The sequence below is a fragment of the Heptranchias perlo genome, chromosome 12 (genome assembly GCF_035084215.1).
Source record: "Heptranchias perlo isolate sHepPer1 chromosome 12, sHepPer1.hap1, whole genome shotgun sequence".
NCBI lineage: Eukaryota > Metazoa > Chordata > Chondrichthyes > Hexanchiformes > Hexanchidae > Heptranchias > Heptranchias perlo.
In genome coordinates this window covers 12,031,390-12,048,903 of record NC_090336.1, presented here as the reverse complement: position 1 = coordinate 12,048,903, position 17,514 = coordinate 12,031,390, and the positions used below count along the sequence as shown (strand labels likewise).

Sequence of the window (17,514 nt, the reverse complement as noted above, 5' to 3'; positions counted from 1 at the left end):
TTTTACACATAATATCATGGCTGAGTTTGGGAACTTGATTGGGAGATTGGTGAGGGAGAATCTGGAGTGAGTCCACTTGCTATTGCTCTATGGTTCTGTTTGTTGGTGCACCAATATACAGTTAATCAAACATTAATTTTATAAAAATATGTTGCATTCATATATGTAACCATCTCCATTTTAGCTATCAGCTTGCTATTCATATAAGGGCACCATGGCTTCTTTTGAAGGTCAGTTTTCTTGACTAAATTTGTCTACAATCCACACAGCAGTGCAAGAACCATACTCCATTATGAAGTATTTCCTCATAGTGTAAGAGGTAAAACAAACTTAATTTCTGTTGATCGTTCTGACTAGTATATTTGGGGTGGGATGAGGTTAGGTGTGGCTCTGGAATCTGAGGGCATTAATGAATGATGTCAGAGGGGCATGAGATCAGTTGGGATCAAAAAGAAGGGACGAGGAAATAGACTGCTAACTCTTAAACTCATTTATTGAAACCCTAGATGAAACTCTTGGGGCATGTAATCTCTAAACTGTCCATTTTGGAGAATGTTGGGGGGTTGGAGGAATGAAGTAGAAAGGAAAGAATTACATTACAGCACAGAAACAGGCCATTCGGTCCAGCTGGCCTATGCCAGTGTTTATGCTCCACACAAACCACCTCCCACCCTAATTCATCTTACCCTATCAGCTTATCCTTCTATTCCTTCCTCCCTCATGTGTTTATCTAGCTTCCCCTTAAATGCATCTATGCTATTCGCCTCAACCACTCCTTGTGGTAGCGAGTTCCACATTTCTAACCATTCTCTGGGTAAAGAAGTTTTTCCTGAATTCCCTATTGGATTTATTAGTGACTCTTCTATTTATGGCCCCTAGTTCTGGTCTCCCCCCATAAGTGGAAACATCTTCTCTACGTCTACCCTATCAAGCTCTTTCATAATCTTAAAGACCTCTATCAGGTCACCCTCAGTCTTTTTTCTAGAGAAAAGTGCCCCAGCCTGTTCAGTCTTTCCTGATGGGTATAACCTCTCAGTTCTGGTATCATCCTTGTGAATCTCTTTTGCACTTTCTCCAGTGCCTCTATATCCTTTTTATAATATGGAGACTAGAACTCTGCACAGTACTCCAAGTGTGGTCTAACCAAGGTTCTATACAAGTTTAATATAATGTCTCTGCTTTTCAATTCTATCCCTCTAGAAATGAACCCCGGTGCTTGTTTTTTTTTACAGCCTTATTAATTGACGACGCTTGCTTTGTTCCTCCTGCGTTTATATTTGTACCTCCTCCTTTCCAGCTGATCTAACTGCCAACACTGGCTGTATTTGTGACTTGTGGACAATTGAGCTGGGATGGCTTTACCTCATTGTTCCAAAAAGCACTTGTCTTGTTTCCAGGAATTCCAGATTTTAAACTTTTTGAAAAGGGGGTTCTCAACATAAGGTAGATATAAATTCGTCGAATCGGTGGTGTAGAGTCTGTGTGTGCGTGTGGATGTGTAGCAACTTTCTAACTTTCTCCCCTTATAGGGTCGCTTGTTTTCATACCCTGACACTCACAGGCACCGCCTGGGTGTTAACTATCTACAGCTGCCTGTGAACTGCCCATTTAAGTGTCGTGTGACCAACTACCAGAGAGATGGACCCATGTGCTCAACTGATAATCAAGGTAAGCACTCAAACCTTCCTGTGGTAGGGTCAGCTTTCATGCTACTTGATCTTAAGGTGCTTTTTTTTTTACACCCAGTGATTTGGACTGAGCTATTTATACCAGTATGTGGGTAGCACTGATTCTGTAACATCATTGTCACTTCTGAGCATGTCTTTTAACAAGCAGCTGGCTGAGTTGCTGATTTCATCTGTGGTGCTGTAGGGTATCACCAGCAGAATCGAGACATGTCCCCGTGGAGAAGGTAGAATCTAAGGGCAGGCTTCTCGTCCTGTGCTCTTGCCTGGTTTTGGTATCAGTTTGGCAAGCCTGGGAGCATGTAACCTCTTGGTTATGAATGTTGTGAAAAACACTTTTTTTAAAAAGGAGATTTTGCTTTTCAACAAAATGTAGGGAGCGTGAAGTGCTGCAGTGATGGCGAGTGTTGAGGTGTCATCGTCCTGCAAGTGTTTGTGCCTTTAATTCCTCACACACTAACGACCAATCCTTGGATAAGGTAGCCTTGAGGGAGAGCTAAGAGCACAAGAATGGGTTTGCTGCACACCCTGTCGACTGGGCAATGTTTCATCATCCAAAGAGACTAAAGGGGATGGGATGCAATGACGTGGAAGAATAGGGACAGGCATAATGGAAGAGATTTAAATTGGAGCAGGTATTATGTACATACCATGGTTTTAAAAATTAACCAGATTGGGTTTTCAAAGTTCATGTAGTTAATAAAGCTCCAGTGAGCATTGCTGTAAAGTTTATTTTTTAAAAGTGTTAACAGCCTAAAAGCAGGGTCCCATCTCACTGTTTCCACTGATGGGAGCAGTGCAGTCCTGCTTAGCTTCACATTTGAGATGGCTATGTTCAGCACTAATGGAAGTTTTCAAACACTTTTTCTTTGCTTTTAAGAAGCTGCAGTGAAAGATCACTAATGCTCTTGAAGTTTCTGCATCATTCCAATTACATGACAGGTGGGGGAGGGAGATGGAGGCAGCTGATTGAGGTACAGCTTTCAACAGTATGTAAATAAAATATTTGCACTCTTGCATACAGCCTGGTTGTTTTTCAATCCTTTATCTCTATCTAGGCAGAGTCTGGAGTCCAAAGGACAAGGCCTAATTATATGGATAGAACTATTTTATGATAAGAGTGGTATGAACATCACCTGAGTTGCAAGGAAAGTAATCTGTTTTCAGGGCAATCCTCTGATTTCAGTCATACTGAATTAAAAAAAAATAATATATTCTGCAACTCCTTTAGGTTCCCCAACCCATTACTCAGCAAAGCAGCTGAGCTGCTGTTTGGTCTCAGCCAATGAGTCGTGAATTGCCTGCTTCAGGTCTGTGAAGAAGAATTCCTGAGGAATTGTGGACACAGTACACCTGTGTATCACTTTATTACCTAATATCAATACCGTGATTTGCATTGCCGTGCCTGCCAAATGGAGAAACGAATGTCTTAATAACCAGCAACCCCTCTCCTCTCCTAAAGCTAACGACTATCTCTTGCTGGGACACTGTTTTATGGATATTGGCAGCCCTTTCATGTGAGAATTTGGACAATGAATGACAGTAGGTTATCTGACCATCACAGCTGAGCCTGATCCTGTCTCATTGATGGCCATACACGTACATTTTCCAGCAGAAGTCACTGGATAGCACAGGATCACTGATATTTTTCTTTCTCTCTTCCTGTCTCACCCCCTCTGGCCTGGGGCCAATTTTAGTTCTTCCACCGCTATGCTGTCTGAGTTCACCTGAAGTGGCACAGACTCTGGGACCCCATGCCTGTATAGTTCACTATCGGACTGGGCAGTGCTTTAACTCACTATGCCATCACTGAAGCCTGAACTGGCCCGACCCCCTCCCCAGGCAAAGTGGCTGGATTGAATTTTGGCACCTGCTCTTCCTTGGTGGTTGAGATGATTAACTTAGTGAGTGGGGATTTGAGGTTGTGAATCTATCCTGCTCTTCCACGAGCAACATACTGGAGCACCAGTGTCCTCCCCCAAAAAAAGTTACTGTTTTCTTAAAAAATAAAACCCTGATCATCTGTTCTGTCATAGGTGGAGCCCCAAACTATTATCCGAATAGTTTTAGTGGCCCTGAATGCCAGCCTCTGGCCATGGAGCATTCCCTGGCTACAATGAATGATGTCGCTCGGTACAATAGTGCTGATGATGATGATTACTCACAGGTGAGTGCAGTAGAACTTGAGCTAGTGACTGCATGTAAATTCAGCTTCTTTTTCTCCTCTTCCTCCACCCCAGCACACAGAAAATATATACACCTCATGCTCAGCAAACCCTGCGCCACACATTGAGTGTTGATCTTACCCTAGTGTACTAAAGCTTTGAGTGTGAGTGTGGCAGGAGTGTTTCTGTATAAAGTTGGGTCATGGCATATTTGCTATAAGATGCATTTTTTTAAATGTGTGCCAGCATTCCAGAGCCATGCGGTGGGGGTGGAAAGAAATAGTTATGCTAATTTAAGTCTTGCAGTATTTAGAATATGGTGCAAGTCATATTACTGGAAAATTGTAGCTGGCAGAGTTGGGGAGGGCGGGTGGTGGTGGTGTGTACCAAAATGCAGTCACTTTCTGCATTTAACTAACCTGAAGCACAGGATAGCACTACTAGTGTGTAATGGCAGGTTTACAGATGGGCTCCATTAAACCACAGCACAAGCCAGTCGCAGACTGTGTTCACCAGACATATCTGGAGTCCTGCAGTGTATTGGTGTTAAGTTATAGGTTTCCAGCAGGGACATCAACCAAATAAGATGCAGTCACATGGTATTGGACTGCATGGTGGGTCAGCTCACTACCTGCACACCTTTTGGGACTTGGGATCAAATCCAGCCCTGACTAATGGGACAAAAATCTCCTAATTTAGCTGCCTATAATTTGTACAAGCGGTTTCAACTCAGCACCTGGTAGGTGAGTATCCACAGTGCAGAAGTGGCCCTCATTTGGCAGTAACTAGAGGAACAGGAGTAGGCCATTCAGCCCCTTGAGCTTGTTCTGCCATTCAATTCGATCATGGCTGATCTGTATCTTAACTTCATCTACCTGCTTTGGTTCTGTAACCCTTAAATAACAAATCTATCAATCTCAGTTTCGAAATTTTCAATTAACCCTCCGTTTCAACAGCTTTTTGGGGGTGGAAAGAAAAGTTTGATTTCCACTACCCTTTTGTGTGAAGTGCTTCTTGACATTACCCCTGAATGGCCAAGCTCTAATTTTAAGGTTATGCCCCCTTGTTCTAGACTGTCCCACCAGAGGAAATAGTTTCTCTATCTACCCTATCAAAGCCTTTAATCATCTTAAACACCTCAATTAGATCACCCATTAATCTTCTGTATTCAAGGGAATACAAGCCTAATCTATGCAACTTGTCCTCATAATTTTACCCTTTTATCCCTGGTATTATTCTGGTGAATCTGCACTGCACCCCCTCAAAGGCCAATATATCCCTTCTGAGGTGCAATGCCCAGAACTGAACGCAGTACTCCAGATGGGGTCTAACCAGAGCTCTGTACAGGTGTAACATAACTTCCACCCCATTTTATTCCAGCTCCCTTCAGATAAAGGGCTAACATTCAATTAGCCTTTTAACTTATTTTTTGTACCTATCCACTAGCTTTGATTTCTGTACTTGGACCCCATAATCTTTCCGCTCATCCACAGTTCCTAGTTTTGCCATTTAGAAAATACTCTGATCTATCTTTCTTGGGTCCAAAGTGGATGGCCTCACTCTTTCCGACATTGAACTCCATCTGCCACAGTTTTACCCACTCACTTAATCTATCAATGTCCCTTTGCAACTTTGCTCCCATCTACATTATTTACTGAGCCACCTAACTTAGTGTCGTCATCACACTTGGATAACGAATTTTATCAGGCAGTCACAGCCAAGACTGATCTAGATGTTGGTGTCCACATGCATGCATTGCCAGTTAGAAGTGTGAGCTCTGCTGCTTTTTTTTTACCCCCAGGGATGCTGAGGTCAGTTCTGTGCTCCTATTGCCACCCAATCAGACTTGGCACAGACCAAAGTTTAAAAGCGTACCCATCCCAATTGATGAAGCTTGGTATCAAACTGTCCAGTGTATTAGAATCATAGAATCTTACAGCACACACCGGGGGCCATTCGGCCCATTGTGCCCGTGCCGACTCTTTGAAAGAGCTATCCAGTTAGGCCACTGCAAAATTGAAAGTCATGATCTATTTTCTCTGTCCATCCTTTTTTTCTTGTTGTGCATCTGTTGGTATTTCAATGTGATTTTCCAGAAATGTGCTTGTACAAGCATTATTTGTAGTGATTCTGAATTTTCATGGAATTTTTCTCTGGTCTAGGTAACTGCATTTTATCTGAATGTACTGAATGCAGACGAGCGTCGGAGGCTGTGTGAGAACCTCGCAAATCATCTCAAGGATGCTCAGCTTTTCATTCAGAACAGAATGGTGAGTTGAACACTTTATGTCGAGGAGATACTTATTCTTCGCTTACGTTGCTTGTCAGAGAAGAGAAACCGTGCTCTTTTTTTAAAAAAAACATCAAATTTCACACATGCTGCAAAACTCCATTTCGGTAACGATTGTGTTCTGTGGGTTTCCAGCTATATCAGTACTTAAACTAGATCAAAATCCTAGGCTGTGTGGAGGAGTCATACAGGGACAAACATTAAATTACAGGTTTAATCCAAAATCTGCCAAAAATGCGGTGTGCACATACACAAACACATCATTACTAGCTTTTCATTAATGTTCTCTCAGTTGGGGCAATTTGCTGGAACTAACACTGCAGCAGAAGTGGGCCAGTATTAATATAGCAGCAGTAATGAAAGACAGGTATTTGGACAATACGCTAATACCACCACTAGCACCAGAAGTGGGCACCTGGGTCAGTGTTCTGATACTAACTGCATTTCTAGCAGAGAGGCTGGGCCTGGCTTGATCACCTATTTGAAACTTTGTTTTAAATAACTTAAATTGTGATGGCAGATCTAGAGGTGGGGGCGGGGGGGCTTAAAACCTATAATCTCCACCCCGTTGTGGACAGTAATAGTTGTATGAAACGGACTCTTGAATTAATAGTGTTATTTTTAAAGATGGAAGTATCTCTAGTTCATCTCATGTTGAGATGAAAGGTTCTGAGGATGAGTGTAAACATGCAAATAGTTTCTGGAACTCGGCATTCGAATAACGGGAATGTTATCTGTGGAATTTTCTCCAGCTTTTTTTCCCCGGATAACAAACTAGATGGTTTTATTTTTATTTATTTGTGTGCCTAAGTTGTTAAACGAGGACGAGTTCATTGAGTGCATCAGGGATGGATTTCTTGAGCAGTATGTAACTGATCCTACAAGGGGGCAGGCAACCTTGGACCTGGTCCTGTGTAATGAGTCAGGATTAATTAATAATGTCCTAGTTAAGGATCCCCTTGGAACGAGCGACCACAACATGGTTGAATTCCATATCCAATTAGAGGGTGAGAAGGTTGATTCTCAAACAAGCGTACTGAGCTTGAATAAAGGAGACTATGATGGTATGAGAGCGGAATTGATTAAAGTGGACTGGGAAAATAGATTAAAGGGTAAGACGGTACATGAGCAGTGGTGTTCATTTAGGGAGTTATTTTACAACTTTCAAAATAAATATATTCCACTGAGGAAAAAAGGGTGTAAAAGAAATGACAGCCATCCGTGGCTAAGTAAAGAAATCAAGGATAGTATCCGACTAAAAACAAGGACATATAAGGTAGCCAAACTTAGTGGGAGGATAGAAGATTAGGAATTCTTCAAAAGACAGCAAAAAGTAACTAAAGGATTGATTAAGAAAGGGAAGTTAGATTATGAAAAGAAATTAGCAAAAAATATAAAAACAGATAGCAAGAGTTTCTATAGTGATATAAAAAGAAAAAGGGTGGCTAAGGCAAACATAGGTCCCTTAGAGGATGAGACCGGGAAATTAATGGTGGGAAACATGGAGATGGCAAAAATGCTGAACAAATATTTTGTTTCAGTCTTTACAGTAGAGGACACTAAGAATATCCCAACACTGGACAAACAGGGGACTCTCGGGGGGGGGGGGGGGGGGGAGGAGCTAAATACGATTAAAATCACTCAGGAGATGGTACTCAGTAAAATAATGGGACTCAAGGCGGATAAATCCCCTGGACCTGATGGCTTCCATCCTAGGGTCTTGAGGGAAGTGGCAGTAGGGATTGTGGATGCTTTGGTGATAGTTTTCCAAAATTCCCTGGACTCAGGAGAGGTCCCGGCAGATTGGAAAACTGCTAATGTAACACCGTTATTTAAAAAGGGTAGTAGGCAGAAGGCTGGAAATTATAGGCCAGTTAGCTTAACATCTGTGGTGGGTAAAATTTTGGAGTCTATTATTAAGGAGACAGTAACGGAACATTTAGATAAGCATAATTTAATAGGACAAAGTCAGCATGGCTTTATGAAGGGGAAGTCATGTCTGACAAATTTGCTTGAGTTCTTCGAGGATATAACGTATAGGGTGGATAAAGGGGAACCAGTGGACATAGTGTATTTAGACTTCCAGAAGGCATTCGACAAGGTGCCACATAAAAGATTATTACTTAAGATAAAAAATCACGGGATTGGGGGTAATATTCTGGCATGGGTGGAGGATTGGTTATCGAACAGGAAGCAGAGAGTTGGGATAAATGGTTCATTTTCGGACTGGCAACCAGTAACCAGTGGTGTTCCACAGGGGTCGGTGCTGGGTCCCCAACTCTTTACAATCTATATTAACGATTTGGAGGAGGGGACCGAGTGCAACATATCAAAATTTGCAGATGATACAAAGATGGGAGGGAAAGTAGAGAGTGAGGAGGACATAAAAAACCTGCAAGGGGATATAGACAGGCTGGGTGAGTGGGCGGAGATTTGGCAGATGCAATATAATATTGGAAAATGTGAGGTTATGCACTTTGGCAGGAAAAATCAGAGAGCAAGTTATTTTCTTAATGGCGAGAGACTGGAAAGTACTGCAGTACAAAGGGATCTGGGGGTCCTAGTGCAAGAAAATCAAAAAGTTGGTATGCAGGTGCAGCAGGTGATCAAGAAAGCCAACGGAATGTTGGCTTTTATTGCTAGGGGGATAGAATATAAAAACAAGGAGGTATTGCTGCAGTTATATAAGGTATTGGTGAGACCGCACCTGGAATACTGCATACAGTTTTGGTCTCCATACTTAAGAAAAGACATACTTGCTCTCGAGGCAGTACAAAGAAGGTTCACTCGGTTAATCCCGGGGATGAGGGGGCGGACATATGAGGAGAGGTTGAGTAGATTGGGACTCTACTCATTGGAGTTCAGAAGAATGAGAGGCGATCTTATTGAAACATATAAGATTGTGAAGGGTCTTGATCGGGTGGATGCAGTAAGGATGTTCCCAAAGATGGGTGAAACTAGAACTAGGGGGCATAATCTTAGAATAAGGGGCTGCTCTTTCAAAACTGAGATGAGGAGAAACTTCTTCACTCAGAGGGTGGTAGGTCTGTGGAATTTGCTGCCCCAGGAAGCTGTGGAAGCTACATCATTAGATAAATTTAAAACAGAAATAGACAGTTTCCTAGAAGTAAAGGGAATTAGGGGTTATGGGGAGCGGGCAGGAAATTGGACATGAAGCTGAGTTCGGATCGGTCAATGCCCTGTGGGTGGCGGAGAGGGCCCAGGGGCTATGTGGCCGGGTCCTGCTCCGACTTCTTGTGTTCTTTAGATTTGTGGTTGGGATCAGATCAGCCATGATCTTATTGAATGGCGGAGCAGGCTCGAGGGGCCGATTGGCCTACTCCTGCTCCAATTTCTTATGTTCTTATGCCGGCTTCTATTTGACAGATGGATAGGACTAAAGTTTACAACTGTTTCTTCTGCCCCAACACCCAGAATTAATAATTAAGTATGAAGAGGGAGGAGTATTGGAGCTGAAATGTGCTACTCCACAGCATGCTCGACAGCAAGCTTGTCCCTTATATTCTGCCACACGGTGACTTCCTGATCCCGACGCTTCATTGTGAGGAAGAGCCTAGTGGAAACTATTTGCTTAATCACAGGAAGGGAGGTTTCTAGAAAGAGTCTCCGCTATCTTGGATTAAGGTATTGGCAGAGGCCTGAGGGGGGAATGTGCTCCAACCTCTCTGGGAAAGGTCTGTGACATGGAGAGATTCAAAGAGAGACCAAGGAGGGAAGAAAACCTGGAGAAAATAACATTTGAAAAGATGTTGTGGGGAGGGCTGGTGTTCCATGCAATGCTAATGCTAGAGTACAAGTGTGTATTCCTGACTATAGTAATTGCCTTTGCAGGTGGATCTCTTAACCAAAGTTCATGCTGATTTTGGCGCTCAAGTCCATTCATTCCTGGAGCAGTACGTTGCTAAATGCCCTCAGAAGGTACTTGATGTGCTTTGGTCTTTTTACTTGGCTTTGATCTTAATTGTACTTGTCTCTCTTTTGCACCTTGACTGTCTATCAAATTCATGAACCACCTGATTCCATCACTGGTCACAGGATTGGATCTTAATTCGAGCTGACCAGGAAAAGCTTTTTTTTAAGAAAATATCCTTACAAAATATTGCTGATGAGGCTGTTCCCACATTCAGTATTCTAGTATTGATCTTTTTGGGGTGGCATATCCAAGTCCTAATGTAAATTATCACCTTGAATGACTTGTGGATGACTTCTCCCCCTTTCTTTCCCTCCAATTTCCCTCTTCTTTTGCTTTCTTCTCCTCTTCTAGATGTTTAGTCTTGCTGGGCAGGGTTTAGTCTTGCTGGTGTATAGTTCCACAGGCACAAGCAGCTGCGTGGTACTGAGGCCAGCTTTGTTTTTAGTTTGTTCTAGAGATGTGAGCAACACTGGCAAGGCAGTATTTATTGCCCATCTTTATTTGAAGGCATTAAGCGCCAACCGCATATTATGGGAGTGGAGTTGCATGTAGGCCAGAATGGGTGAGAGTGCCAGGTCACCTTCCCCGAAGGACTTTAGTGAACAAGGTGGGTTTTTATAACTGTCTGTCTGGCAGCTTTCACGGTCACTGTGCCAGCCAGTGGACTACTGGATTTATTCAATTCAATTTCACAACTTGCCATGGCGGGATTTAAGCTATCCACTTCTGGATCGCTAGTCCAGTACCGTAACCACTAGGTTATTGTACCCATAACCCTACCACTGTGCTCTTGCCAAAACCTACTAACTGCACAGACTGAGCATTGAACTTGGGACCTCCTCTTAGTGCCGCATCAGGCAGTGAATTTATTAACTGAGATACCAAGGATGATGCAGTAGATTTTTTTTCAACGGAGGAAAAGTGTGGGGTTGAACTCCTTTCCGTACGGTTCTAATGACAAGAACTTGCGGCTATATATAAAGCACGTCCCAAGGCACTTCAGATAGACTGAAGTAAAACTGACAATAAGCCAGGGAGGGAGACATTAGATGGGATGACCAAAGGCTTGTAAAGAGTTAGTTTTTAAAGGGGGAGCGGGAGGTGGAGAGGTTTGGGGAGGGAATTTCAAAGAATGGGACCCAGACTGTGAAGGCTGTGCCCAAATGGTGGGATGGGGAGGGATTTCACACAAGGCCAGGTTCAGAGCAACTGCATGTTCAGGGAGCGACATAGGGTTGGCAGAGATTGCAAACATAGGCTGTGGCGAGACCATGGGGGATTTTAAGGATGAGAATGAGGATTTTAAATTTATTACGTTGGAAGATGGTGAGCCAATGTAGGGTGGTGGGTGAGGCACGATGGGACATGGGTGGCAAATTTTTCTCAAGTTGGTTTTTGAGGAAGGGAGGCCAGCGAGGAGATCATTGTAGTAGTCAAGTCTGAAGATGACAAAAGCAAGTAGAAGTGGTGAAGGTGGGCGATATGACAGGTTGAAGTTAAGTGGTTTTGTGGTGAAGAGAATCTGGGATCTGAAACTAAGCTCAGGATCAAAGAGGACGCAAGGCTGCTGGTACGAATTTGGGTCAGCCACGAGTATCAGTCGCTCCCTTAAGCATTCTGGTTGCCAGCTGTTTTACGGAGTTGACTCCCACTGTCCTGTATCTGCTAATCTGTAGTGCGAGTGTAGCAGTGAAACTCCCTTGTGATCCAGACTGGATCTCCTTGTCCTCCTGCCCCCAAGCACCTGAACTCTGTTAACTCGGTCTGTCTTTGGAGAGATTAACAGTAGGTGAGGTGTCACTTAGTTCACTTCATAAGTGGCTTTATTCCACAGCAGGCAAAATTTACAGAATACTGAGTGTAATAAAAGTCATGATACAATTAGTTCAACTTCTGTTCATGTACAGTTCGAAAAATAAAGAGCACGCGTACAATCATCCACTTAGTGCGGGGGGGGGAAGAGAAGGGGTCTCTTGCTTAACATAGAAAGATGCGTTATCCCTGCGCTCTGTCTGATAATGCAGAGGTTATTTCTCCCTTGCAGCCTTTCTGCTGTTTTCCTGGATGACTTTCTGGTGTCTGTATTGAATTTAAAAAGCCACTCTTTACTGACCACAGAAATCAAGAGTTTGTCAATATCAAGGTCCTAGATGTCTCTTCAATGGCTCGACATTGCTATTGAATTGGCCATTGTTTGGAATCTGTGCAAAACGGCTGCCCATCCTGCATTTAAATTGCCTCTTGTCTGCCTATGGATGGCCAACCCAGTATGGGGCAGTCTGGAGTAAATACTGCCTTTCAGGCTCAGCTTCAGCCCAAAATGCATGTTGAAATCACTTATGTCTGGGTCTTCTGGAAGAACGGTTGAAGAATTTCAAACCAGGATAGTTCTCGAAAGGGAATAGTAATTGATGGCAAGAGTATGGAGGTTGTGGTGGGGGTCACAGACAATGGCTTCGGTCTTCCCAGTGTTAACCTGGAGGAGGTTGTACTCGCCCAAGATTGGATGTTGGACAACAGAGGCAGTGGAGTTGATATGCCGATATTTGGAGATTATGTAATGAAGCTTTGCAGGTGTATTTAGTATAAAATTAGTATCCGTACTAAAATCATTTCAAGCTCTGCAGGCTCAGGTAAGTGTCTGAATTTTTAAAACATCAAAAGTCAGGGAGATGAAGATCATTCAGATGCTGCATCTTTGTCGAAATGAATGAGGTGTTTCCCATCCAGCTTGTGTTCATGCTTGTACTAAAACATTGGGTAATTGGGCCTAATATCGGAATGTGTTCCTTTATAGCCGGTGATCAGAACCTACAACCGTCACGCTTCTGATCACTTTGTTTCTGCTGAGAAGTCTAACCTGTGATGGGATGAGCCTGAGGTGCCGTGTCACTACTTCATCAGTCTCCTTAACGCAAACTATCCAGATCAAAATAAGCTTCAATTGTTAACTGTGCACTGATGATGATTGTTGACTGATCCCTTAACTTTAAATCTTGTTGAAACTCGAGCATTTTCTTTGGACATTTTGTTTAAAGGCTTATATTAAAAAAAAAAGTCTTGTCTGATGACTGCTTGCATTTATAACCAACCTGTGGAGTTTCCCCTTTCTTCCCTTCCACATTTGTATCTGCAAATGCCGTCCATTATTAGCTCCCAGATTCAAATGACATGGTCCTGGAGACCAGCCCTTTTTATATACTGTATTTTAAACCTTGCATCTGGTTCCACGATGCCTGGTTGATCTGGGGCAAGGTGTTTGTTGGGCTGAAAATTTATATCTGGTAACCTCCAGTGAGCTCTTCTACCCTCACTGCATGCTTTTAGCAGCATTTTTGATTGTTCTCCATGGACCCCACTAAATTCCTTTTAACACTTAATCTTTTTACATCGGTTAAGGATTCTGCTAAGTATAGCGGTGAATATCCAATGCACTAGCTATCGAGCCTTTGTCCTTGCGATGAAGTACAGGCGACTGACGTCATCGTGTTAATACTGTTTTTTTCATAATCTGGGAAGTGGAATACTGGATGAAGGGTGAAACTCAAATTAAGCTATTAATAATGCAACTTACAAATACTGTTATAAATACTAGTACAAAGTAACAGTGAATGTATCTACTATGAGAGTTTGAGTTTTCAAAGCCTTGTGTGTACGGTTCACTGCTGTGGAACTGGTGCTGGGTGCATCGTCCATTCCGTTCCACTTGCACTAGTTTTTTTAGATACTCCAGCATAACACTGGCTTTGTTAATTTTCTTTTGGACTCCAGAATGCTGTCAGGAGTTCTCATTTGGTTCTCCCTCCATTTTTTTTTTTCTTTGTGTTTTAAATGTTGCACACTATGTTGAGTTTAAATTTTATCCCTTCTGACTTGTTCATGTTTAATTTTCCATTAAAGCGATCAGCAAATTTGTTTTTTTTAATTCCAATGCTTTGTCCCTGTTATGACAGGTTACCTGTCCAGTGCTTTTAGTAAGCCTTCATGCAGCACTCTTGAAACATCCTTATCACTGAAAACCTGAAATGCAGAAACGTGGCCCTGCACCTTTTTAAAAAGGCATCGTTCTAATAGTGTGTCACGGAGTGATAGGATACTGGTTTCCCCTGCTATTTATCTCAAGTGAACTTAGCTTTGCACAGGAGGAGGGAATTACTCATCACTCTAACCATACAACCAAAGGCTGGGGTTAGGTTTCCTGCTCCCCTCCTCAGCTATCGAACGTGGCCTGCAGAGGGAGGATTTTTTTTGTTGCATTAGTACAGTTTGCCCAGTATCATCTTGAACATTAACTATTGGAATTGTGTGTGGGAGAAATTCAATTATAATACAACTTTTCAGTGAAATGACCTGGTTACACTTCAGCCTGAAACCCCTCTCTCATACCCTATCATGTCCTATAGTCCGTGCTTTTGTGAGCTTGCCACTCCAACCACTCGACTTCAAAATTAATTGTGTAAAGTGCTTTAAGATGTTAAATACATGTAAGCATTACCGAGCTTTCCTCCGGCATGAAGGGAAGTGGGAGTTGTAGAGGAGGAGGAGGGACGAAAGATTTTCATCTTTGGCTCCTGCTAGGTGCCCTTGGTTTTCTTGGATGGTGGTAACTTCAGGAAGGAGGCGGCCCTGTGACCATGCTGCTGAAAATGGAGGAGGGAAATCTACAACAGCAACCTGAAGGTCCCGAGAGCCTGTTATATCCTCGGCCTGCCCCCACCCTCTGGTTGACTGGCAGTCCCTTCCGCCGGCAAACTTAACAAGCCCCTCTGCTGGGCCGTCAAATGAGTATAGAGAAGTGAGGCTGGAGTGCTCCCTCCTGCCTCATTATGATAGTGACACTGAGCCTGTGCCTGCATCAGCTGCAGGTTCATTTATTCAGATTGGAGAAGCACCTGGAGATCCCAGGGCAGTGCACTTGGCGTGGAGAGCTGCTGGAACAGGCCTCAGCCCGTTTTTCCTCTCCCCTGCACCTGAGAATACTGTTTTTTTTTTTTCCCTAGGCACAATGCAGAGGAGTATTTCCTTTATTTTGTTTCACGTGCCCAGCGGTGATTTAAAGGTTCTACTCTGCTAATGACGTGACTGGAGGCAGTGACGGCACTTCCTATTTGTCATGTCAAAGCAGTTTAAAAGTAGACTGTTTCTAAGCATCAGCAAACATAAAGTGCAAAATGTGTTGAGGACTAACTGATTGTGAAAACCCAGTTCCGTTTTAAGCTGTCTAAAAGGTAAAGTAATGGTAAAGAAAGTAATTGGTGAGCAAAACATGGTGATGCAGTAAAGAATTGAAGAACTTGCATTTATATAGTGCCTTTCAGCCAATGAAATCCTTTTGCAGTGTGGTCACTGTTGTGATGTAGGCAAGGTCCTACAAACAGCAATAAGATAAATGATTCGCTAATCTGTTTTAGTGATGTTGGTTAGGATAAACGTTGGCCAGGACACTGGGGAGACCTTCCCTGCTCCTCTTCAGATAGTGGCATGGGATCTTTTTAATCCAACTGAGAGAGCAGATAGGGCCTCGGTTTAGAATCTCATGCGAAAGTCCTTGGAGAATGAATGTACTGCCCCACAGCCTAATAGGACACAGATTTGTGCCCAAGGTTCTTCACATGGTGAAATCCTGGTCTCTGTCCAGCCTCATCGAACAGAGAAGGCTCACCTGGACTTTTTGTTTTAATATTAGAGGAACGTCGGTGAAGGCCCATACTGCAGCACATTCGTTAGGGCTTCTGTACCCCTGCAATACCCTGTGCTCATGTTCATGGGTACATTGAGTTTCCAATAAACAGACAGTCTTATAATCTGAAACCTGTGTCTTTCTTTGATTGCACGCCCAGCTTTAACAATTAACTCCAGATTGCTTATTGGAGAGTACTGGAAGTGTCCATTATGTTCTCTGTGATCTCAGAAGGTGGAAATGATGTCACCAGACCAATGCCTGTAGGCTAAAGCTATTTGGTCAAATTTATTTACGGTGAAAATAATACATAAAAGAATAAAGGTCAGATTGAGATTCTGACACGAGCTGGTCTGTATTTACAAAGAAGGAAAAAAAGTCTGAAGTCCTTGCAGCTTTTCTCAACAAACACAGTCCTTTGTTGAAATTCCACACTCTTCATAAAGGTTTTGCAAAATAGAAAACTAAAGAGCATGAGTTTCTGTGGGTTATAAGGGAGCCTTTTCCTTTGAAGATCAAATAATTTGCTTTCAACTATCAGGCAATCCAAAACATTAATCATTTTTTAACACTGGGATAGACACAGTGGTAACGGCACAAACTGAGACATCCAAGTGTGTTTGACATTTAACATTAATTGGATAACAGTGGTTTGTCTGGGTAAAATGGAATTGGAATATGAAATACTCCTTCCAATAAATTGTAAGTTGATTAATTTGGGATCAAAAGGTTACTGGAGCTCGGTGCTAGATAAATGGTTTCCTGGCATCTTAAGCTGACACAATATTAAAATCTAATTCTGTATCTAGTGGGTATTTTGACCATCATGTAGCATTTCTGGTTTGCTGCATACCTGTGCAGGTATATATTTCTTGTAGCTGGTTTGTTGCTGTTTTATGAATATGAAATTTAACCCGATCACGAGTGAAGTAAGGGATATACAAATGTTGTGAGAACAGTGGTAGTGAGAATTAGGGACATATGACAACAACAAATCAAGCATAAATAGTCAGCAAAATCTACCAATAAAAGAAAAGGAGAAGGAGGCCAATTATATTACACACATGCTTTTTTTTCCTCCAGCAAAACTGAGGATTTACCACTGGAAATAAGATTTGTAACTTGATGTAAACTTAGAGAAATTTTTTTTAAAGAACATGATTAAAGGTATCAATACAATGGGGCAGAAAGTGCTTGGAAGAGAGTGGTGAGTTGAACACATCTCCGTTGTTAGTGGCGAAATGGAGGAGCACGTTCTGGCGTTCGCACACGCAAATGAAGAAATCCGGAATTTGCTCCTATTGGTTCGCCAGCAATATGACAACTTCAAATTAAAGGGATATTGCACGCTGCAATCAGAGAAATCATTGAAAAAGCGCCAACTTGCTTATCTAACCAGCTGGAAAGTAACTAATTACACCACCAAACAGGTGTGCTTAAAAATCCCAGGTCTAAACTAAGTTTTAATAGTGTGGTAAGTCTTAATGACTATCAAACAACTAAAAATCAACTTTTAAAAATGTGAAGTCTCATTACTCCTTATTTTAATAGTTTTTGGTCATAAAAACTTTTCCCTTCTGCCTCTTTTATTTAATTAAATTATTTCTTACCCTCTCTTTTTCACTGTCTATAACTTTTTACAATGATTTTGAAGTTCTACCTTTCACTTCTTGGTTTTCACATTCGAAGACTGCAGAAATAATTTTGTCGAAAACGCTGCGATCTGCTTGATCAAGGGGAGAGATCAATCCTCTCGCTTC

The 17,514-nt window shown here is 42.4% G+C and overlaps 1 protein-coding gene across 1 annotated transcript in view; it reads left to right on the top strand.

Annotated features, from left to right (window-relative positions):
• Nucleotides 1-15,885, top strand: part of cat (catalase) — a 40,062-nt gene extending 24,177 nt beyond the window's left edge. The window contains exons 9-13 of the mRNA XM_067993660.1: nucleotides 1,530-1,668; nucleotides 3,722-3,852; nucleotides 6,013-6,120; nucleotides 9,993-10,079; nucleotides 12,872-15,885. Of these exons, the coding sequence (XP_067849761.1) occupies nucleotides 1,530-1,668; nucleotides 3,722-3,852; nucleotides 6,013-6,120; nucleotides 9,993-10,079; nucleotides 12,872-12,940 (534 nt within the window). The 3' untranslated portion in view covers nucleotides 12,941-15,885. The remainder of the gene's footprint in view (nucleotides 1-1,529; nucleotides 1,669-3,721; nucleotides 3,853-6,012; nucleotides 6,121-9,992; nucleotides 10,080-12,871) is intronic.
• Nucleotides 15,886-17,514: the final 1,629 nt, after the last annotated feature.